Source organism: Python bivittatus, unplaced genomic scaffold (genome assembly GCF_059951505.1).
Source record: "Python bivittatus isolate LINGU-HERP-01145 unplaced genomic scaffold, Pbiv_v1 ctg000980_np1212, whole genome shotgun sequence".
Lineage (NCBI taxonomy): Eukaryota > Metazoa > Chordata > Lepidosauria > Squamata > Pythonidae > Python > Python bivittatus.
In genome coordinates, this window is record NW_028277125.1 from 30,620,573 (window position 1) to 30,645,415 (window position 24,843).

The following is a 24,843-nucleotide window of genomic DNA, read 5'->3' on the forward strand; positions in this document are numbered from 1 at the left end:
CAGCTATATTGAACCCCTTCTGATCAAATATATTGGGTATCTAATTTCTAGGTTGAATCTTTTAATACTAAAATATAAAGATGAAAAAGTACATATTATAGCTGAGAGGGGTGCTTTGTGGAACATGTTAGCACAAAAGAAGCATTTGTTTTTGAAGTATTAAGATAGCTATATCCCTTGCAAGACTTGTGTGGTTGTGTAAACAGTGATCTCTGCCATTAGAGAGTAATCCTGGTTTTCAGGGCATTGCCCTGATTTCTCATCAGCTTCCAGGTTCTAATCAAAGTCCTAGCCCTTTACAGCCCTTTAAGCCCAGTACAGCATTAGCTTACATCAGGAACCATCCTGCAAAAGTTGACTCCATTCGTCTGGTCCAATCATCTTGAGAGCTCCTGTTTAGAATCCCTCCTTATGCAGTTAATGGGACTTAGTCAAGGGGTAGGCCTTGTCCATGGTAGCCTCTGTACTATTGAACAAGCTTACCCTGGGGGCTCAAACAGTGCCCTCCCAACTTACTTTCTGGAAAATCGTAACCATTGGGATGGTTAACTAATACTGTAGAGCATTTTTTCCTCAACCTCAGCAACTTTAAGATGTGTGGACTTCAACTCTCAGAATTCTCCAACCAGCATGCTGGCTGGGGAATTCTGGGAGTTGAAGCCCACACATCTTAAAGTTGCTGAGGTTGAGAAAACACTGCTGTAGAGTGACTGCTGGTGAAATAAATTACTATGGGGGATAAGTTTTAAAGTAGCTTTGCAAATGATGTAGTTGCCTTAACATTTCAGAAAGAGAAGCTTTGTTTTGCACAGCAGTTAGATTATCCTGGATTATTCTATGTGAATACTCAAGGTGTTATCTCTATTGGTACACTTGCAGAAATTGAAAGTTCCACTATTTTTTATGTCTGCTAATGGCATGATATTGAAAAAGTCTTTAAGCAAAAGATCTTTGCAGTTATAAGTTTTTTTTCCTGCTCTAATGTATTCATTTTGTTTCAACTTCTTACCATCTCCCATTCCGAGAGCAGAATATATAATGGATGTCTGTCCTTGATCAGTGTTGCTTATTGGGTGGAAAATCAAGTCTTATTCTTTGAACAATGCCAAGCAAAGCAACACAGATTAAAGAATGTACACTGTTTATGAAACCAGCACTCCTTAAAGATAACCACAGTGTTTCCGGTGCACTCAAGCTAACAGAGCTCAAGATAAGAACTTCAAAATTTGATTCTGTATTGAGACTTAGGGTTCAAGAGTAAAATAAGATTTTTTGGGATTTTGTTCTGTAGAGCAAAACATGAGTAGAATTAATTTAATTCTACTATTTAAATTAATAGGCAAGTTATGATTTCATCAGTGCTCTGCAATTTTAAAAATGCTTCTCCTGTAAAAGGATATTCTGATAAGCAAGTATAAGAACAGTTAGCATTCTTTAAAATATATTGTGATTTAAGCTGCTGTATTGTCCAGCATGGTATGGTGGCAATACTGACATAATAGCAAAAATCACCCATGCATAGAATCTGGATTTAATTTAGTCCATATTAACAATTTGCTGCAAATAATTGGCACCTTTTTCTCTTGTGAAAGGTGCCGTTTATATGAATGAGGGTACTGATTTAAAATTTGAATTTGTGAAGCTGGGTAAAGTCTCTATAGGGCGTAGTAGTTAGGAGTTTCAGAAGATGCATCTACAGTGCTGGGTAGACTCACGTGCTTTTGGTCATTACATGTTGTATACATTCTTTGTCCTCTTTCAGGTTGTTCTAGATTGGAACCATGTATTGGCATTTTCCTCTCTTCTTTGCTGCCTTGACTTCAACCTGTCTGTGCTTTCCTCAAAATCATCTGTCACTTGAGGAATTGGGATCAGACATTGGAATCCAAGTTTTCAATCAGCTGGTCAAAACCAGAACTAATGACAACGTTGTGGTTTCTCCGCATGGAATTGCAACAGTGCTTGGGATGCTTCAGCTAGGAGCAGATGGCAAGACAAAGAAGCAGCTGACTACAGTGATGAGATACAGTGTAAATGGTCAGTGGTTTCGATCTATTATTTCAAGATTTGGGCTTTTTGTATTAATTTCTGAAATACGTTCATCTATGCCACAGGTTTTGCATAAGCATGCAAAGAAATCTTTAGTTAAAACAATAGTTACTGTGCTTCAGTACATTAAGGAGTTATCTTGTCCTAATACATTTTAAGTAGGTGACAGTGAAGCATTATCTCTCATACCAGAAGGCATTCTTGGCTCCAGTGTTTGGCACTAATGCTAAGCACAGTAAATCTAACAAGAACTGATTTCTTGGTTCCAGAGTAAGCAGGACTGAATTTCATTGCCAAAAATGTGCAGAAAGCATAAAATGCCACCTGCCTCTTGCTCCTGATGCAGGATTCATACATGTCCTTATGAGCCTTTGCATGATATTTATAAAATATTCTTGTGTATAGTGGCAATTTAACAGTATAACCTGCCTGTTCAGCTTGTTAGCTTTGGGGGGGGTCCTTCAGTGCTATTGTCATATCAAACTGCATAGCCTTTGCAGAGTTCTACTTTCCTGCTCAACATAGTGCTTTTTTCAGCCTACATCCCTGTTGTTTTTCCCATCCAGAAAGTTTCCCTTTAATGTTTTGCATTTTAGCTTAACAGGAGTTGCTGTGGCAAGTTAACTAGCACACACTTGGTTGGAAAACCTTAAGTCATTAACCAAAGCATCCTTACTCAGCTCTAATTACTTCAATGGAATCTATCTCAAATAAGTTTGTTAAAAAAAAGTCTTATCCTTGTCACAGATTTGCTTCAGTGACTAGTGACTGCGCAGCAGTCATTTTGTTTGTTCTGATACGTGCTTCTAAAACTAGAAGAGTTTGTTACCTATGCAATATAGTGACACGGGGAGTAGATCCATGGTTTAAATACTCTGATATACATATAGTGATTTTTCCCTCCATCTCTGCTGCAGATCCCATCTGTTAAGTGTATTTGATTGTGCTGATTTCTTGGAACAGTGGTTAAATACTGGAAAAGAGGCTTCAATACTCAAAGGCTATAGCTTTAGTTATCCCATTTGTATTAGATTTTTGCTAGGTATCTTCCAGGATGTCTAATCCTCAGCCAAGAAATTTCCTAAACCAGCCTTCCTGAAACAATAGATCTTCAGATGTTTTAGGACTACAACTTCCAGAATTTCTAGCCAGCATAGTCACTGGCCCTAAGAATTCTAGATTATATAGTCTCAATATAGTGGGAGGCACAAATTGGATAAGACTTTTTTTTAACAAGTTTATTTGAGATAGATTCCATTGAAATAATTAGAGCTGAGTAAAGATGCTTTGGTTCATGACTTAAGGCTTTCCAACCAAGTGTGTGCTAGTTCATGAAAGCTTATGTCATAATTAATAAGTCTGTAGGGTACAACAAGAACCTTTGTTTTTGTTGCAACTGACGTGTTTGCCTCTAGAAATTCAGGGGTGAACAGAAGCAGATTGGGATCTGCTGATGGATGCTGGATTCCTGCTTCCTAGATTTTTTTAGCATTGGCAAAACTCAGAAAGTTCCCCCATAGCTTCCTAATATGGAAGAAAGCTAAAGTCATCAGGATTATAATTTCATTTCAGGTACTGAGAATAAATTTCATGTTTGAGCATTTGCTTAGATGTTCCTTCATTGCTTATCCCCTCCTGATCCATTGTTTTGCTTCTGACACTGACTGACAGACTTGAGGATTCTAGCAGAAAATCAAATTAGATCCTGCAAGCCTGAAGTGTGCTAACCCTTGCCTTAAGTGGCTTCTCTATCCCAAATAATTATAATTATTATTGGTTTTATATATCTCCCTTGTTTAAAAAAAAGATTCATTTGTGAAGTTAAAATAATTAAAACTGACACAATTAGTACCACAAAACAGATCAGGAGCAAAATGTCATGTAAAAGAAGTGAAAACTTGAGTGATAAGATGCATCTAAATATTTGGCGGAATTGCTGAACGTGCCACATAATCTTCCAATGGTGGTGGGCTCAAAGCAAGAGATTTACCATTGAGAAGTCACTGAATGCTTCCAATTGTTCAAAGTGTCTGTGTATATATGTGTCTATATACTCTCTTCACTTGTCTTTCAATTAGGAGTTGGTAAAGTATTGAAGAAGATAAACAAAGCTATTGTCTCAAAGAAGAATAAGGATATTGTTACAGTTGCAAATGTAGTCTTTGCAAACAGTGGGCTGAAATTAGAAGCACCTTTTGTTTCTAGAAACAGTGAGGTGTTTCAGTGTGCTGTCAAGAATGTAGATTTCAAGGATCCAAACGCTGCTTCTGAGGCTATGAACCAGTGGGTCAAAAATAAAACTAAGGGTATGTGATGATTTTCTTGTTTTCTCTCTCTACTTTACTTTATTGTCTCTTTTTTCCCCAGTGGCTAACATTTTGGTTTTAAGCATTATGAACAAAGGGTATGCATATAGTTTGTTATTTTGTATGGTATTATGAACATTAATAGTGAAGAATAGTAATAAAAGTGTCTAGGATCTTTAATCCTGATTGTCTTGCTACTACTAGTTCCCTTTTCCAGCCATTCTTACTCTTAAATGTATGAAGAAAAACTTAAATGCTGAAAATTGAGGCATTCACATTGCTTCAAAGACATTCTTTGTGAGTTATCACATTTCTTTTAGAATATAAAAGCCAGGTAATGTTGCAATTAATTTCAAATATTTTTGTTCAGGCTAAGAATATCCCCTTGATTGCATTCCATGTGGGAGTATAGAGGCAGTAATGTTCTTATTACCCCTTTAGTTTATATTTTGCCAACAATTCCATTTTCATAAAGAAACCATTAACCCCTTTCATTTATTATATCATTGCAATACTTCTGTTATTAAATTTACCACTTTGATGATTCTTTATTATGAATTCCAAAAGAAAAAAAGTTATTCTAGATGAGGATAGTGAGACAGAGAATTTGTTGATATCTGGCTTGAAAGCCCAACATTTTGGAGAATTACTTAATATTGCATATGCTTTGTTATAATAATGACCAAATGTTAATAAACATACCTCTAAAGTAATTTGCTCCTTTAGCATTTTTACATAAATATTCTGCTTAGGTCTTACTCAGTGCATTCAGACCTTTTGGAGCTTCCTTTTGATTTCTACTAGCTGAAATTCACATTGTATTCCCTCAGTGCTTTTAACCGGAGTTTGGGTAAGATTAGTGTGTTGCAGGAATACCTCGACTGGCTCAGCTGTGCAGTTGGGGGCAGGGGTTAGCTTTAATCCAAAATAGCTAGGATTTGTTTTGGGTTTTCAAACTATACCCTATAGTACTATACTTGCAAGAGCCAGTTTGGTGCAGTGGTTAAGGCACGAGGCTAGAAACTAGGAGAGACTGAGTTCTAGTCCCACTTTAGGCACAAAGCCAGGTGGGTGACTTTGGGCCAGTCATTCTCTCAGCCCTAGGAAGGAGACAATGGCAAACCACTTCCAAAATCTTGCCAAGAAAACTGCAGGGACTTGTCCAGGCAGTCTCCAGGAGTCAAAAACTAACTTAAAGGCACACATGCGTGCACACACACACACAATGTCCTACCATTTCCCAGTCAGGAGTGCTATCATATTAGTAACACAGCCAGAAATAGGGTGGTTGCCCAGACCATATACTGGGTCTTCCGGGAAAAGAGTTGGGACAACCAGAAAAGCCAGGATATCCATTATAAAATTCACTGCCAGAATCCTGGCAGCCACTGCCCAGTTCTCATTAGGCTTGACTGGCTGCAGGGTCCAACTAGGCCACTAGTGTTAGGCTGTTTGCAGAGACTTTTCTTGCAAAAACAAACAGCAATGATTCCAAATAAGGAAGAGGGGGAAATGCAGGGGATCCTCTCATTCGCAAGCTCTGAAACATTCATGCACACCCCCACAAGGTTCAAATGCACATAAACGATAAAGTTCCAAACAGTGATAATCTGAATGCTGCTTCTATCCTAGGAACGGAGGTGGGAGGAATAAGATGATGTCTACTTGTCCTGGCTGGTTGTTAAGTTTCAGGAATATGTCAGTGGTTGCTTATGTGTATCTGCCCCTACTTTTTCTCCCTCCTCATGCTTTTTATAGCATTCTTGGTTTGGGAATTGGTGTTTGTTTACTGTTACTTTTCTCCTTCACTAATGGTTTATAAGGCTTACAACCTTACAAGAAATATGTGTGTGCTTTCCTTCTTGTGGGCTGGTCTGGCAAGGTGGGAGGATGATCATATTTAGTCTTCTGCAGCCACATTGGAGGAAGGGGGAGGAACATTATTGGGCAGGGATTGGTGAAGTGGATGTTGGGTGGAGCTGACTCAGATGGGTAATGGCTGCAAGGGAGGGCAATTAAGGGAAAGGCAGCCAGAATGAGTGGAATTATGAAATGTTGGGATAGGGACTTGGAGTACTATTGGTTGGGTGGGGTCCTGTCCAGTCCCACACTTACTGTTATGTGCCAGACTAAGGGGGAAGAGGCTCATGATGTCCTAAATGCTTGCCAGTACTGCCCTAGTTCATTGGATAGCAGACACTTCCTGTAGAAAGGGTATAGAAACTCCATATAGGGCAGAATAGTAGGCATGATTTTTTTTTTTAACCGGATTGTGTACTGGCATGAGAATACAGCCACCATGTGGTTTCTCTTGTGCTGCTTCAGTTTTTACGTAATATAATTAAATGTCAAAATATACTTTACTTTCTACTGCTGAATTGAGGTTGGGTTTTGTTTGTTTGTTTGTTTAGGTATGATCGACAGTGTCCTGACACCAGATGATATTGACAGTGTTCTGACCAGACTAGTAGTGATAAATACAATATATTTTAAGGGATTATGGAGGTCACGTTTTCAACCAGAAAACACAAAAAAGCGAACGTTCAATGGAGGTGATGGAAAAGCTTACCAAGTGCCTATGCTGGCTCAGTTGTCAGTGTTCCGATGTGGTATGTTTAAGAAAATTTTAAAGTTGCAAAATTTCCCCTCCTCTAAAGTTCTGAAGACTAAGATTAATTAAAATATTTAGTGGGACAGTGCAGATCATTTAGAAAAGAGCTTCACAAAGCTCTCTCAGAAAGTGCTCCCCAGGAAGGCAAGGCAGTCATATATCTTGAAGCTTAGCACATCTATTTGGGGTCTCCTCTTACCTCCTGAGCACCTGTGTACATCATGAAGATACTTTCATTGGCTTTGCTGGTGAAACAGGCAGTTTGACAGCAATCCCTGGAAAAGCTTTCTATCCATCCCTCCTCGAACATTGCCATGGAAGAATGGAGAATGTATAGGTTGATATTTTGGGTAGGGGAGGCAGTGCTGAAGCTTTTTCCAACTGCACAGTCATTGGCTGCATATACATAAAGTAGGTCAGAACTTTTGACTCAGTCATACTGAATATTTCAGTAATAGTCTAATTCTGTAATTGCCTGGGTTCTTTGTGGTGGTAGCTTCAGTTTTTCATCATGTAGGCAGATTTGAAGAGAGAATGAATTGGCCTTAATTACCATAGTTGGCATATTAGTTTGTGGTAGTGAAACCAGTAAATGAAACATTCTGACATTGGTGTTTTAAAATGCCCTGATTGTTCTCTTAGGCCTGAGTCAGGAAAATAGTGTCCTCTTCCACTTCTAATTAACACAACAAATTTAATTAAGACAACAAATTTACCATCAGATGTTACTGTAAATTGTGATAATGGCTATTTGTGCATTTAGGTTTTGCATTGCTTAGATTACCACCTGCATTTCACGGCCATTTGGTCTGTCTTCATGTTTTGCACAAAAGTACTATTCATATTTCCCGCCCCCCCTTCTGTACCTGCATGCTGACTGAGAATAACATTACATGGTTATAAAGCTTAAATATTTTAAGGCATTTCTTCATTTCCTTCCCGTCTTATAGGCACAACAAGCACTCCTAATGACTTGTGGTACAATATTATAGAATTGCCATATCATGGTGAAAGTATCAGCATGTTGATCGCTTTGCCTGCCCAAAGTTCAACTCCCTTGTCTGCTATCATTCCTCATATTAGCACAAAAACTATACAGAGCTGGATGACAACTATGGTTCAAAAGAGAGTACAGGTCATTTTACCCAAGTATGTAATTTTTTTCTCACTTTAATGCAATTAATACCATTGACAAACTTTTTACAGATAGTCTCATATGGATATTTTATATGGCTCCCCTAGGTTTACAGCAGAAGCAGAAACCGATTTAAAAGAACCTCTCAAGGAGCTTGGCATTCGAGATATGTTTGATCAATCAAAGGCAAACTTTGCAAAAATAACAAGTGAGTTACCATCTAATGCTCTCGTTTATGCCTTCTAGAATTATAGATGAATAGAAACTAGATGCTTTGACTTTATGCATGTTATTCTTGAATATGTATTTGAAAAGGAAACCCAGTGTGCTATATTATTTCCCAGCAAATAGCACTCTAGATGTGTTGAACTGCAACTCTCATTTTCATTGACTATTGGCTGTGCTGATTGGGGCTGGTGAGAGTTGTAGTTCAACAATCTGAAAAACATTAGGCTATATAAGGCTGGTGTATTGATGTACAGAGGTGCCTGTTTTTCCATATTGTATGTTTGATTTACATCACTGATATGAAAAATATGATTTACATGTAGAGTAAATTAGCAGAATGTGCTAGCTTTTCCTGACTCATGAAACCACAAATTAGGGAACCTCATTTAAGCCTAATCCAGCCCTGAGGTTCATTTGTTTCTCAGCATTGCGTGAACCCAGAAAGTTGGGTTAAATAAGCTATGGTTGGAAAGCTGATGCTGGTTTCTGCTACATGTGTAGATTTCTTTAATTCTGAATATGAAATTATGTCAAAATTGTAGATGTGTAACAATAAAGAATATTGATTATGACAGTTCAGAATGGTAAATATCCCAGTCAATCCTTGGTGTTAAGGAAACAGTTTCTTCAGTAAGTCAACAAAACTTTGCACTAGATTGTTTGAGAAATGCCTGCCAAATAATCACGCTATTTCCTGTGAAAGTTATATGCTCACAGAAACATATAGAATAGCACATCTGAAACTTTCAATTGTTCATGTTGTGCATATACAGTACTTGGTTTTAAAAAATGCTCATTTGCATTGGTTTTCCCTTTATAAAAGAATGAAAAAAAAGCACACTTGTATACTGGATAATTTTGAAAGAATAATTTATTCTGCCTGGAACTTAAATCCATGCCTTTCCCTGGCTCTTTTGGTTGGAGTGTGTGAGTAAATAAATACAGGAAATGGTTAACATGTCTTGGTCACTGTTTGTATGTAATTTATTTATTACATTTGTCCCCCGCCCATCTCCTCCCAACGGGGGACTCTGGGCGGCTCACAACACGTTAAAACAATAAATAAATATACAATTAAAACCTATAACAATACACATTCACAAAAATAAAAGGGAAAAAATCCAGGAGGCCGATAGTTCAAGGCAGCAACGCCAGGCCACTAAGGGACTAGCCAACCCCACATTTGATGATCCCCCTCCCTGCCCCAGGCCAGATGGCAGAGCCAAGTCTTCAGATCCCCCCGAAAGTCCAGGAGTGAGGGGGCCAATCTCACCTCCAGGGGCAAGATATTCCACAGTACGGGGGCTACCACAGAGAAGGCCCGTCTTCTGGACTCCGCTAGTTGGAGTTCTTTTGCCGAAGAGGTCTGGAGCACGCCCTCTCTGTGTGATCGGGTGGAACGGGATGAACTTGTGGGGGAGAGGCGGTCCCTCAGGTAACCTGGCCCCATGCCATGCAGGGCTTTAAAGGTGATAACCAACACCTTGAATTGGACCCGGAAGCAAACTGGTACCCAATGCAGCTCGCGAAGCAGTGGTGTTATATGGGTCCTTCTTCAGGCCCCAAAAATAGCTCGCACGGCTGCATTCTGGACCAGCTGAAGCTTCCGGATACTCTTCAAGGGTAGCCCCATGTAGAGCGTTAATTAAACCGTAATTGCTTTGTCTTGACCTGCAGTACATTATTGTTTTAATTTTGCATTAATTTATATCATATGAATACCATCATTGGAACTTTTTATTAAATAAGAGGGTACCAATATCTGTAATAATCAGAACCATGTGTGACATATTTTGATATATCCTAACGGCAGTAACACGTATGGAATCAGGATTTTCATTAACTTCTGTTGTTTTGGGTTTTCTTACAATTGAAAATGAATTTGCTTTATGAAAGAATGAAACAATGATGCATTCACACATGTGTTATGGTTGATCCTTCAGGATCAGAAAGTATTCACGTATCTCAGATCTTGGAAAAAGCAAAAATTGAAGTAAGTGAAGATGGAACCAAAGCTTCTGCAGCAACAAGTAAGTATTTGGTTGATCTAAATCACCAGAAAGCTCTACAAATATGAAATAGCATTAAGAAGCTATATTTTTTTATCTACTCCAAAAATGCCCCCCTCTTTTTTTTTTTTTTTTTTAAAGCCTGGAGAATCTATTCTTATATAAAGCAAAATAAAGAGGCACTTGGAATCTGACCTGAAAAATGTAACATTTAATAACTATTGAAATGCACATTGTGCATTTGATTGTAAAAATGCACATTGTGTCTGATTGTAAAAAAAATCCAATTTTTACAATCAGACCAAAATATAATTTAAGGATTTTGTGTTTAATTCTGCCAATAGTGGAAATTTCTCACTGCTGTATCCTGGCCAACACTTCCTCAGTCATAGTAATTTAAATTATTATTTTTACATCCTGATTTAAATTGTTCTCCAACAGAGCCCTGATATAGCCATACAGTCGTGTGAAAAAGAAAGTACACCCTCTTTTTGTTCTATGGTTTTATGTATCAGGACGTAATAAAAATCATCTGGTCCTTAGCAGTTCTCAAAAGTAGGTAAACACAACCTCAGATGAACAACAACACATGACATATATTACACCATGTCATCATTTATTTTACAAAAAGAAAGCCAAAATGAAGAAACCATGTGTGAAAAACTAAGTACAGCCTTACTGCTTCCATAGTTATGAAGATGCTAAGTAGCATCCAGGTGCTGCTAATCAAATGCCCTTGGTCAGCTGATCATCAGCAAGTGTGACTACCTCTATAAAAGCCGAAGTTTTAGGAGTTTTCTGGTCTTGAGCACTGAGATGTGTGTTAACACAATGCTAAAGAGTAAAGATATCTCTTTACCAATGATCTTAGAGGAGCAATTGTTGCTGCCCATCAATCTGGGAAGGGTTATAAGGTCATTTCCAAACAATTTAAAGTCCATCATTCTACAGTGAGGAAGATTATTCACAAGTGGAAAACATTTGAGACAGTTGCCAGTCTTCCCGGGAGTGGACATCCCAGCAAATTCACCCCAAGGTCAGACTCTGCAATGTTCAGAGAAATTGCAAAAAATTCAAGAGTTACATCTCAGACTCTACAGGCCTCAGTTAGCATGTTAAATGTTAAAGTTCATGACAGTACAATTAGAAAAAGACGGAACAAGTATGGCTTGTTTGGAAGGATTGCCAGGAGAAAGCCTCTTCTCTCTAAAAAGAACATGGCAGCACCACTTAGGTTTGCACAGTTGCATCTGAACAAATCACAAGACTTCTGGAACATTGTTCTTTGGACAGACGAGACCAAAGTGGAGATGTTTGTCCATAATGCACAGTGCCACATTGGCAAAAACCAAACACAGCACATCAGCATAAACATCTCATACCAACTATCAAGAACAGTGGTGGAGGGGTGATGATTTGGGCTTGTTTTGCAGCCACAAGACCTGGGCACCTTGCAGTCATTGAGTCGACCATGAACTCCTCTGTATACCAAAGTATTCTAGAGTCAAATGTGAGGCCATCTGTTTGACAGCTAAAGCTTGGCCGACATTGGGTCATCCAACAGGACAATGATCCCAAGCACACCAGCAAATCTACAACAGAATGGCTGAAAAAGAAAAAAATCAAGGTGTTGCAATGGCCCAGTCAAAGTCCAGACCTCAACCCAATTGAAATGCTGTGGTGGGACCTCAAGAGAGCTGTGCATAAACAAATGCCTGCAAACCTCAATGAACTGAAGCAATGTTGTAAAGAAGAGTGGGCCAAAATTCCTCCACAACGATGTGAGAGACTGATAAAGTCATACAGAAAATCATTACTTCAAGTTATTGCTGCTAAAGGTGGTTCTACAAGCTATTGAATCATAAGGTGTACTTAGTTTTTCACACATGGCTTTTCCATTTTGGCTTGCTTTTTTGTAAAATAAATGATGACATGGTGTAATATGTCATGTGTTCTTGTTCATCTGAGGTTGTATTTACCTACTTTTGAGAACTGCTAAAGACCAGATGATTTTTATTATGTCCTGATACATAAAACCATAGAACTCAGGGAGGGTGTATTTTCTTTTTCACATGACTCTATATGCTGATCTGATCACTAAAATACAGTAATTTAGAACTCAATACTGCATTTTACAACATATGTACTTGTAATATTTTTTCAAGTAATGATGTATATTGATTTAGAAAACATTTTTACTGTCTGTACCTTGACACAGGTGCATTAATAACTTAATAATATATACAAGCACAACAGCTGGTATATTGTACTGAAATCTTAAATGTTACATTTAAATGTTTCACACTTGCAAAAACACTGGTTGCGTTTACAGTGCATTCTTGTTTTTTAAATATGCACTCTTAAAAAAATCTCTGCTCACTGTCAGAAGTATGTATGACACTGTCCTGTTTTTCCTGTTAAAATTTTCATGTTCTTCCTTAGAGACTTTTGGAATACATGCATTTTATTCATTTAACATTAAATATTTATATCTGAATTTGAGCATGCCCCTTAGAATGCTGTACAAAACTAAACAGGTATGGCTATCAAGGGAAAACAAGTTTATCTTTATGCTAAAACTAGATGATTTGCATTATTCTCTTTGCGGTTTTTACTCCAAGACAGAAACTGAGAACGTTCTTTGTGTTCACACATCTTCCAGATTTGTTAAGTGAGCAGAATTTAGTTTATTTTTAAAAAAAATATTTTTATAAATCATTGAATGTTTTTATCTAACTTGTAAAAAGACAAATTCAGTTCAGATGGTAGTGATTCAGAGCAAAGAATGAGTAATTATTCAAGTTTTTGTTGTGTTTTGTCTAGCTGCAATTGTAACAGCTCGGTCATCGCCTCCTTGGTTTGTAGTGGATCGACCATTTTTATTCTTCATACGGCACAACCCTACAGGTAAATTCTATGTCACTCTTTTTATATTAGCTAAACGCAGATAGCATTCCTCCATAGACAGATCTGATGCTGAAAGACATTTCAGACTCGCTTCCGTGTCTTTCAAAATGAGGTTCTAAGGCTCCCTTCTTCTTTATCGTTAATAAGAAATGTCTTCTCTTGACAGCAACAGAGTAATCTGCAGCTGTGCAGGATTTAAACACTCAGGAGTTGTTGCCAGGAACAAATAGGTTCTGTGTTTCATTAGTGTATTTCTTAGCTAATCTGCATATTATGATGCATGCTTGGAAATAAAATGCCAACTCGGTGGAAGAGCTGAGTCCTGGCATCAGTTCCCAGATATGGGCAGCTTAGGACATCAAAGGCACTTTATGCAGTTCTGAAGATACACAGTGGCCAATTGTCAGACACACATCTCAGAGCTTTGATCCATTTCTCATTGATATTCTAAACTAAGCATAAGCCAGCTGCTAGGGAAGCCACCTATTTTTCCTCCAAATATGACTCGGAAGGGGATTGAAATACTGGTACATTTTAACAACAACAAAAATACATTCAGTGTTAGTCGTATAATTCTTTCTTCCCCTCTCCCACTAATTCATATACAATAAGGCAGAATAAAAATAAAATCTGCTTTAAAGTAGTATTTTAAATATGCTGTGATTAGGCATATTTAGGCATATATTCTACTCATTCAGTGATGACAGAAAATTTGTGAACCCCTTAGAGCTACCTGTAATCCTGCAATACTGTGATCTACAAAGCAGTCAGTTTCATCTTAATCCTCTTAATAGATATAGATTTAGGTTAAACAGACAACACAAAAAACGAGTGCAATGTCTATATTGAATGCACTGAGCCAACATCCACTGTCTTTGTTGAAAAAAGTATATGATTTAGTTGCCCTGGCCAAAGTGGATGAGAACCACTCTGAGACCAAGTTGTATAAATCATGGTTGTTGGACATCTCAGTGTCACCTCTGATGAACTCATTGCTTTCACAAGTTCTTTGTGATGTACTGTTTTTGATTGGCTAATCATGAGACCCCTTGGATCCCTATACCACACATGTATACCTTATACCCTGTACCTGTTTGTGTGTGAGTGAATGAGGACTTAGAAACTGATTGTTACTCTTTATGTAGATCCACCTTAGAACCTGTTGTCTGCCTTGTGCTGTCCTGCTTCTACCTTGGGGAAAAGATATTCCCCTCCCCTCCCCTCTGCTCTTAAGATCTATCCCAGTTTATTAATTCTGCCTTTGTATAGACAGGACCTAGCAAACTGTTGAAAAGTACAGGATAAAAGTTAATTATCCTTATTGATATTACCATTATCAGGATATTGAGGGTATGTTTGCAATGTTTTCAGTTCTTGTTCATTCCCATTCATTCAGTTCTCATTAATATGTGACGCCCAAGTTTTACAAATTGCTAATAAACCTGCAAGGTTTGTTTATTAGGAAGTTCTTGTGAAATGTAATTTATGACCAGGAAGGAAAGACCATTAAGAATGCGGTTACACATGGACAAACTAACATCAAAGTACAGTTTAGTTTAAAGGGCAAAGAAAGCAAAACAGACAAAACACTAAAAACACTGATAGTAAGTCCCAAATGTGTAGCCAAAGTTGTAGGACTGATAACCAGATGGCCAGACTGTTACTACCCACAAAACACGAGGCATTTGGGAGGTGAAAATACAGAAAAACAAAGAAGTTATGCTGTAATGAAAGGGTAGCCACGTACCCAGAGCACAGCAGTGATAGGACTGATTATGTGCCATCAAGTCAGCATCAGTTCCTAGTCACCACATAGATTCAGGTAGTGATAGGACATCCTTTGGTTTATCATGCAGAAACTGGTTCTTTTATTCCCTCAGATCTAGGCTGCTGGTCACACATTCTCCTGGCTCTTGCCCTTGAATGGTTCTCTCCATTCACAGCCAGTTTTTTCCTTGCTCCCAACTGTTCCACGTGGAAGTCGGTTTGAACTGATTCCCTGTGAAGTATCCACCCTCAACATAGCTGGGGCTCCAGAAATTGAAGTGAGGGTCATATCAGAGGCCTCAATACAGCCTCCTACTAGCTTCTGTCTCCAGCTGTGTTCTTATTTACAGACTGTCTCTTTAGCCATTTTATTATTGTGAACAAGCTGAATTTCATTTTGCCACATCTGCTTTGTACATTTCTCTACTAATGCTGTATGTACTCAATAAATCTTAATACAAGAACAAGGGCATAGAGAAAGAACTAAAAGTCATGTGCCCTATTAACAGAACACTTACGGATGCTCCAGAAGCAAATTATAAAGCAAACCACAGAAATACATTTCTACAGCATTAGCGTAAATGGGATATTTGATCATTCTTAATAGCAGCTTTGTATCCTGACATATTTAAAATCTACCTGCTGAAAGCATTGGTATCTCAGTACATTGGTTTTAGTAAAATGTTGGTGAGATTTTCAGCAACTAAAGTTAACATAATAAATCTAAACATTAAAAATATATTGAAACACCCAAGCTCAACATGATAGTAAGTTACTTTATTAAAAACATCTAATCTTCGTAAGTAGAGAGATTTCCCATCAGCAAACATTTATGAGGAACAAAAGATTCATTTGTCAGCTGTTTTAATAGTCTTTATTTTTTCCCATAGTGAGCTTCCACAAAAAGTTGATGAATTTCTCTATCCCCTTGCAGAGTATTTAATGAAATATTGTCATGATTTTGCCATAAGCAAAATTAATTAAAACAAAATAATGGCTCTTACTAGGATATTCTAGTTCTTAAATAAGTTGTTCATTTAATTTAAAACTTAAATCTGTTACATGGTTTAAGGATTTTTTAAAAATGAAATGAACTTAATTGATTGAGGCATTACATTTAAATTTGCTTATAGCCAAACCATGCCTTTTCAAATATTTTCCAGACTTGTGAGGATATAACTACTAACTTTCATCTTGTTTATCTGTCTAATTTATATAGCCACCCCTCTCACAAAATCAGTGCTGCTTAGATGAAAACTTTGTTTTGAGGTTTTGAAACAACATTTTGCATTTGTGAATTAATACAATTTGTGTAATAACATTTCTTGTTCAGGTGCTGTTTTGTTTATGGGACAAATCACCAAACCTTGAGTGCAGGAAGAGATTTTCCTCCTGAAGAAAACTAAAGATTGATGCCTTTGTACTGTTTAAATATTTTTGTACCCTGTTCTTCAGCTATGAACTAGCTTTTGATGTGTTGGTCATCTAGTTTTTGAACAAGAACCTTAAGTAGCTGGAATTCTTTACGGAAGAATAAAACGCCTTTTTTCAAAAACATTGTAAAGTTCCTTAAAACTACTGATTAGCTCTCTGTGCTAACAACTTTTGAAAGTTTGTTGTTCTGACTGTTTCATATTGTCTTTAAGTCGAGTTGGAATTAAAGGGACAAGTCTGATTTTGGTTTGGGTTGGATTTGCTCATGCCTTTCTACTACTACTGTTGCCAGTTGAGTAGCTGGGTGGGGCATTTGCCATTAGAAAACAATTTAAAGCTTTAGCCATTTTTATTTTAGATTGTGCATGTTGCTGAGATTTAAACAACTAATGTCCCAGTTAATGCCTTTGCATTGGTGTAATGTAAACTTGTCATTGCTAGTATACACTTTCTATAGATTTAAATTTTATATTTTTTGTACAAAGGAAAATAAAATCATAATGAACAGTTGAAAATAGTGCAAGAGTCAAAATGATATTGGAGGGAAATGGTTATTCACAATTCAGAAAGTTGAAAGTAAGCTGTTACTGAAATGAAATTTCCATGTGATAAAATAATTCCTGTAAGGAATGATTTGCACTTTGGAATACCTCTGTTAAGTAAATTTTCAAAATGTCCCAGGCTGTCTGTATGTTGGTAATTCATTATATCACATTGGAGAATAATGTCATGTCAACTATCCCTGAAATGTATTTGTACACTAAAAATAATTTAAACCAATATCTTCAGATACAGAGGAAACTGTCCATGATTGGAAGAGAGCTAAAATTGTTTTAAAAGTGTTAAAATTAAGATTTTCCCCCCCAACAATTCAATACCCTGGCTAAACTTTTTCTTTACATCCTGGAAAGAAGGTTGCATCATTTTGATCTATTGGAAAGTATTTTAGCTGCTCCAACTAATACATGCTTTATGTGCCCCTCAGATATGTTTCTCTTAAAATTAATTTTGGTACAATTCAGTGGAACGTTCTTGAAACAGCATCCACATGGTCATGAAGCAATTTTCCTTTGTGTCAGGCATGAATGCTTCAGAAGGCTGGATGTGTGTGTGGGGGAGGGGGGGGACTTTATATATAGTCATGGACTGCAGCTTTAAATGTTAAATCGGTTTTTTCCCCCCAAAATGTATTCCATTCAACCCTAGGGTTCTCTAAGAACTTGATGGAGTTCTGTGAAAAAAATCAAATTCTGCCAACTTTTTATCACTAATGCTTAATAATAGGTTCTGCCACCTGAAAAAGTTTGAAAACCCATGTTAAATTGCTGTGCTTTATCTTACACTGAACGTCCATTTTGTTATGTTAAAGTTTATTTTATTCAGCAATATCTGGATGACTCACAATAATACAACAGATCATAAAAATACTGTCACCTTAAATTACCAAATACAAAAAAGTCATAATCACCAGGGACCAAATGCAGCAGCTTCAGTTCTTATCAATGCTCTTTACCTGTTTTGGAATACAAGGAGGGAGCAATCCTAACTTCTGGAAAGATGTTTCTATAGGGTCAGAGCAGCCAAGGGAACAGTTTGCCTACATCCTAAACCGTCTGGGGAGAGGGAATCAAAAGCATACCTTCCCCAAGAGCATACACAGCACAGGACAATTGTACTTTGAGGAGCCACCCTGCAGCAGTCAAGGTCCTCAGTCATAAAGATGCAAGTTGCTGGTACAGATTATTGTATGCTTGTTTACATTTATTTTTATTTATTTACTTATCAAATTTATATGCTGCCCATCTCACTATACCTATTAATATATTTCTGATGGTCTTTATTCTTAGGACTACTTCCCACTTTTCTTAATACACATTCAACAGGCTAGCTCAGAAGGCATACAATTTTAATTAGTAAATTGTCACATGATATGTAGAGTTAGTAACTGATAGAGTTGATTTACTTTTTGGGGTAGAGCCTGGTAATAAAAGTTTTTGTGGAATGGAACCTGGAAAACAAACAGTTATTGTATGCTATGTTATAATTGCAAAATGGAACAATTCCAGTTACTTTTGAAAATAAATGAGAATTGTAGATTAAAGTTAAAATTTAGTTGGGAGCCAAATCTCCAAATGCATAGAAAACATGTCAAGAGTCATTGTGTAGTTTTGTTCACTTGAACTTTAAACAGTTGAAGAATGTTTGTCTTGGAAGGTTCAATATTGTACAATATTATCGGGCATTGTGAAAATGTACTAGTCTGTTTTTGGATTTTCCAAATGCTTGCATATCTTTGCCAATAAATCTTACCAGAGGTCCATGTTGGTTCTACTATGCTATATAAAGGAAATGGGAAAAAAGAACATCAAAGTTTAGTCCTTTTTTCAGTTCTTTCATAAACCAAGTCCAACATGCGAAATGCCAGAGTGAAAAAGTAATTACTCTTCCATTTAAGTTAAAGGGATAACTAGAGCTAGTTATGAGTACTTCAGTAAATACTTGGTGCTGATTTAAGCCAGCCCTGCTTGCCTGATACATCTCATAAATTTTGTGTCGTCTCATCACAGTAAAGTTCTAATCATAGATGATTGAGGGATGTCATGCCCTGCTGAAAATAATTTTCCAAAGATTCCTGTACTATACCAAAACCACTGAAGCCTGTTTGGAAAAGATTATAAAATCATTTCTCAAGTCTGGAGGTTCCCTAGAGACAGTTTCGAAATGGAGATTTGGGACAATAATAAATTGTCCCAAGAATGGCTATCGTGTAAAAATAAGCATAACATTGGCCAGGAATTCACCAAGAATCTCAAAACAACATCTAGAGATCTTCAGGCCTCTTTCATCTTGGCTGAAATAAATGTACCTCTGCTGTCAGAAAAGTGCTGGGTAAAAATGTGATTGATTGGAGAGAGCAACACAAACTATTGCTTCCTAAGAAAATTAATACTTGTCTTAAGTTTTTCAAAAGGCACCTTCTAGGTTTCTGGTGTAATGGACTGTAAGACAGAAGATTCCACAAAAGTTTAATTTTTGGCTTATATGTGTATCATGGAAACCAAACATGTCACAATAAACTGATATCAACTATAAAGCACAATGGTGCCAACATCATGGTTTGGGGATGATTTGCTGCTTCAGAATCTGGATGATTTCCCATCAATGAAGAATGATTTACATTTTTTACATCTGAAAATTCTACAGAAGAATATCAAACTGTTAGACAAGTGAGTCATGCCTGCAGCAAGACAATAATTCCAAACATAGAAGCAATCTACATGAGAATGAGTGGAAAACAAATGTAATGTTTTAGAATGGTCAAGTCAAAGCCTTGACTTAAATTCCATAGAAATGTTGTGGCAGGATGTGAAACTTAGTTAATGCTGCAAAATTGTCAAATGTTACTAAGTTAAGGCAGTTTGCCATGGAGGAATGGGTCAAAATTCCTACACAATATGACAGAATGAATTAGACTTATCAAGCACAGAAAGCATTTGGGGACACTTATTACAGTTACAAATTAGAACTAGTTACTGAATCTTAGGGAGCAATTACTTTTTTGCACTGGCAATCGCATTAGATGACCTTGTTATGAAGTAAATGAAACAAACACAAAATGTGGTGTTGCTTGCTCACTCAGACTCTATACATCAGTAGGATCCACATGAAGCTTTGATTACATTCTGTGGCCAAATTATGCAAAAGTGGAGAATATCCAGAAGGGAGTGATACCTTATAGTATACTCTGCTAAGCCAAAGCTTGTAGTCTTGGAAGTGAAAATGGACACCACGTCAATGAGAGACAAAATTATTTTGATCAGCTCAATGATTAGCCTAAATTGTCCTGCAAATTGAGGGCATGATGAAAAGCTGGGATGGCTTTGGATCTTTGTGATCCATAATCCTAGTTACCCTGGTATACCCATACTCTGGCTCTCTTCATACATTTTTCTCCTTTTTCCTGGTATCTGGAAAACAACCACTGGAGACTGGCAGTGGGTAATTTTTGATATTAGTTTTTCCTCTATGTAGTCAGAGTATTCACCCTCAGAGAAGGAATTTTATCAAGGCCAGAGACTGTAAGATTTCATGGTTAAGTGTCTATGCTATTGGTTTCATTTTATAGACAGAAATTGAGAAATTAATTAAAAATGAAGGTTTTAAAGGCAAGCTATCTTAACAAATTCCAGTGTTCTAGCAACTGTGTCACAAGAATTTCTATTAATGTTAGCTCCTTGAGTCACCAATTTTTCATAATGATTGTTAGGAGAATTTGGAGTTGAGTTTGCTCTGGTCTTAAGCAATTAATTGGGCTAGTTCTAAAAACATATTTCTCATACTAAAATTGGTCAGAAAGATTTTCTATGACGTTTCATTATTCCAGTAAGACCAATTACATTCTCTTCAAGCAGGAAACAGGGGAATAGTTGTATAAATTAATGCTGAAAGTTTATACAATCAACCTTTCAGTTGTTTCTGCTATTAATTCACATTAGTATTTGGATTTAACAGAAGCTACTTAAGGAGTGATACGACTTATGAGCATCAAGCCCATTAATTTATAGTGTGGTCTAAAACCATCTGTCTTCATTGTATATGTTTGGGAATGATTTATATATTTTGTTATCTCCTGCCTATAAAGTTTTTAAAAATGCATTCCTTCAATGAGGCACAACTTTATATCTTACTGTTTTGAACAACTTCCTTTCATATAGTACTGCCAAAATATGGCTTCGGCGCCATCATGTGGACAGATCCTACTATAACAATGCAAAGAACATGACTATACATTACAGTGGATTCTCTTTACTACTACTGAATTCATTGGACATCATTTTAAGCATTAGAGGAGAAAAAAAGTTGGTGACCAGATCAACAGTTTGTTTTACTTGAGCTTGTTATAATAGAGAGGAAATGTTAGTACTGAAGTACAGTATTGTATCCAATATTAAATGCTACCATTTAAGGACAAGCAGTATTTTGATTATGTTCAAAGGACAGTGGTAAACATGATAATTGGAGACTAAAGGAAGGAAAGAAAATATGATGTACTGCTTTTCAAATATTTGAACAGCTGTCTCAGACATGATGAAGCACTTCTGTCCCAGAAGTAAATATATAGATTACAATTATAAGAAATGAGAATTTAATTAAAGAGAGTGAACTATCCCTTCATTAGACATTTCACAAGCAGAAGAGGGATGACCATCTATTAGTGATGTTGCCATGTATCTCCTGTATTGGCAAGTGGCTGGCCTGAGTAATGTTAGGTACAGCAATCTTGCTGAAGTAAATTTGGTCATGCTGGATTGAAAACTTCCTGGGAACCTGGTGTACATTGCCTTGAGTTTCTCTCACAGTTACTATTACTTCCACCACCTGGAAGAACTATGAAGTTACTCAGCTGATGTTTCTTTTGGATTTTAAAAAAATCTAATCTATGTGCTATGCAACATCAATTAGATTCCTGCACAACACTTTTTCTCAGGCAAATATTTTGGTAGACACTGGAGGGAAAAGATAGGGTTTTAAAGCTAATTTTTTGGCTTGTTTCTTCTTGTTTCATGGGATACTAGTTTTATGAAGATGTAGGAAGAAAAGATTGCTAGAAAATTTAACATAACTGTTGTTGAGATTAAATTGCAAGAGTGTGGGTTGAGAACAACTGTATTACTTTCATCTTCATAATAGCCTGCTAAAATAAATACAGACCATATAACCATATTATCATGTTTTCTTAATAAAAGTTAAGGGAACCTAACACTTTTTTCTTCAACAGGATAGCAATACAAACATACTTTAAAAGGTGACAGCAGGAAAGATCAGCCTACAGGATGAAGCAGGGTGGGGTGTCCTCTGGTCCATTTTCCTGCCTGCTGCTCAAAGATCACAGGATGGAACAATCATAAAAGAACTGAATTTGTACTGAGAACAGACAATATTAGAAATAATCATTAGCAACAATGTTAACTTGAATCACATAGAAAATAAATATCCTTAGCAGAGAACAAACGTGACATTTTACCTATGTCTACACAAACAACAGTTCCTTGAAACAGTTGCCCTTTCCTCATTCAATGTTTTTACTTTAGTTTAGCTTTTGTGGAACATCCAAAGTTATTTCTGAGGCTGAAATGAGATGGTAAAGCCCTACTCATTTCCAGCCCCTCATCCAGCAACATCTTGCTTCTCTTTATCCAGAGTTTTCTCCTATCTTTTGAGGCCTGAATTTTAAAATGACAATTTTTTTCCACTGAAAGGGCTTGAGGGAAGCTCCATTGTATAAATTTCCTTGGGAGAACTAGGTTCAGCTCAGAGGCCTTCCTGCTCCTGGCTGACTCAGTAAATGTGTGGGAAGGGCTTGTCCAGTAACTTCAAAGATGTATATTATTTTGCCCATCCCATTCTACGATAAAACTTTGATTAAGTCACTCCCCTCTTTCCTTGGTTAGCTATGGATGCAACTGCTTAGCCAGCAAAGACAAGCATATTTTCAGGAGCTCTCTTTCCCTAGTCTAGTTCTTCAACTCCACAGCTAGTTTGCAAGATAAACAAAAAGTTCTGACAATAGCATTTTTTAAAATGTATACCTCATGATGGTTTTCATTACATGCTCATCTTACATTAAAAGCACACCAACCAAAATACAATAAGGTTCCAGTGATCCAAATTCGTAATATTTAAATTAGGGGTGATTAGGAACAGTTCTCAGGTTTAACAATGTGTCTGTTTAAGTGTCTCATATCTAAGTATTTAAATATGTAGTTCAAAAATAAGCATAAATGATCCTTGGTAATCAGATGGCTCTAATAGAAGAAAATAGTTTTACTACTTTCTGTAAGACTTTTTTTTTTTGTACTAAACATTTAACTATAATGTAAGATTAAAAAACAAAGTGCAATACAGGGCTCACCCCTAAGTTGGCATATATACTGACACAAGTCATTTTATTTATTATTTCAGTTTTGAGGCCAACCAACTCCATAGTGACTCTGGGCACTTACAGATAAAATTTGAAAGAAAATAAAACATCAGTAGGAAAAAGGAGACACCTAACAGGAACCCATCCCCCCAAAGCCAAGCAGTAACCAACCAAAGGGGCTGGACCCCCATTCTGGCCCAGAGCCTGGGAAAACAACCAGATCTTACATAGTTTACGAAAGGCCAAAAGGGGGAGAGTGCTATGGATGTCATTCCACAGGGCTGGGGCCATTCACCGAGAAGACCTGGTTCCTAGGTCCCATAAGATGACCCTGCTTAACAGATGGGACCTGGAGTGTGCCCATTCTAGCTGACCTGACTGGAGGGGTAGGAATATATGGAGACACGCAGTCCCTCAAGTACCAGGCCCTGTGCCATGCAGGGCTTTATATGGGATAACCAGCTCCTTGAATTGCAGCCGGAAGGAAGTCAAATGTCAATCAGTACAGCTCACAAAGCAATGGGAACACCGCACATATTGCCACACACCCATTACTGCCCAGGCTGCTGCATTCTAGATCAGCTGCAGCTTCTGGATGGTCTTCAAGGGCAGCCCCATGTAGAGTGTATTGCGGTAATCCAGTTGAGAAGCGATCAAGGCATGAGTGACTATCTGAAGACCCATGTCTTAAAAGCCCTCGGTGGCCTGTCAGTTTTCTTGGTAAGTATCAGCATTTTCTGAAGTCTCTGGTGTCTTACTCTGAAGAATCACCAGTAAATGATTTCCCGAGTTTGTATGCTGAGCATCATGTGCCTCTCAGCAGACGGTGCAGAGCAGCGTTTCTCCACCTTGGCAGCTTGGAGGTGTGTGGACTTCAACTCCCAGAATTCCCCTGCCAGCACGCTCCTTCTCTAACCCTATTTTGGGTTTCCGCCTCTAACTCTTAAGATGAACGACTTTCCGGCCGCGCTGACCTAGCCCCCCTCTCGTTTCTCCACTCAGCGCCCCGCGCTACCTCCGCCGTCGCGGCCATCCTCGCCTTCCCCTCCCACCTCCGACTGCTTCCGGGGGCGGCGCTACTCCGATCATTACGGAACATGGCTGGCCGCTGAGGCTTTTCGGAGGCGCCGCTATTCCCACGATTAGGGCCAGCTCCGGCCGGGGAGGCTGCCTGAGCTTCGCCGACCGCGGCCTGTTGGCGAGATGGCGGCCGAGATCCACTCGCGGCCTCAGAGCAGCCGGCCGGTCCTTCTGAGCAAGATCGAGGGGCATCAGGACGCCGTCACCGCTGCGCTCGTTATCCCCAAAGAGGATGGCATCATTACTGCCAGCGAGGACAGGTGGGGAAGCGGCGGCGGGAAGACGCTTTCGGAGAGGGTCGCGCAGGGTCGGCCTCCCTGCCAGGACAGGCGGGAAAGACGCGGTGCGCTCGGAATAATCTACTGCTACAAATACAAATACAGTAATTGCGAGTC

At 37.9% G+C, this 24,843-nt stretch overlaps 2 protein-coding genes across 8 annotated transcripts in view; both read left to right on the forward strand.

The window, feature by feature from the left end:
• The window catches only part of SERPINE2 (serpin family E member 2), a 33,762-nt gene extending 15,191 nt beyond the window's left edge, over nt 1–18,571 (forward strand). For all 7 annotated transcript variants that reach the window (XM_025175097.2, XM_007441336.4, XM_007441333.4 and 4 more), the window contains 8 exons: nt 1,763–2,037; nt 4,128–4,355; nt 6,767–6,964; nt 7,917–8,115; nt 8,209–8,309; nt 10,273–10,359; nt 13,162–13,245; nt 16,346–18,571. In XM_025175097.2, coding sequence (XP_025030865.1) covers nt 1,782–2,037; nt 4,128–4,355; nt 6,767–6,964; nt 7,917–8,115; nt 8,209–8,309; nt 10,273–10,359; nt 13,162–13,245; nt 16,346–16,383 — 1,191 coding nt within the window. In that variant the 5' untranslated portion in view covers nt 1,763–1,781 and the 3' untranslated portion in view covers nt 16,384–18,571. The remainder of the gene's footprint in view (nt 1–1,762; nt 2,038–4,127; nt 4,356–6,766; nt 6,965–7,916; nt 8,116–8,208; nt 8,310–10,272; nt 10,360–13,161; nt 13,246–16,345) is intronic.
• Nucleotides 18,572–24,245: 5,674 nt separating this feature from the next.
• The window catches only part of WDFY1 (WD repeat and FYVE domain containing 1), a 29,654-nt gene continuing 29,056 nt past the window's right edge, over nt 24,246–24,843 (forward strand). The window contains exon 1 of the mRNA XM_088131994.1: nt 24,246–24,708. Within this exon, the coding sequence (XP_087988120.1) occupies nt 24,572–24,708 (137 nt within the window). The 5' untranslated portion in view covers nt 24,246–24,571. The remainder of the gene's footprint in view (nt 24,709–24,843) is intronic.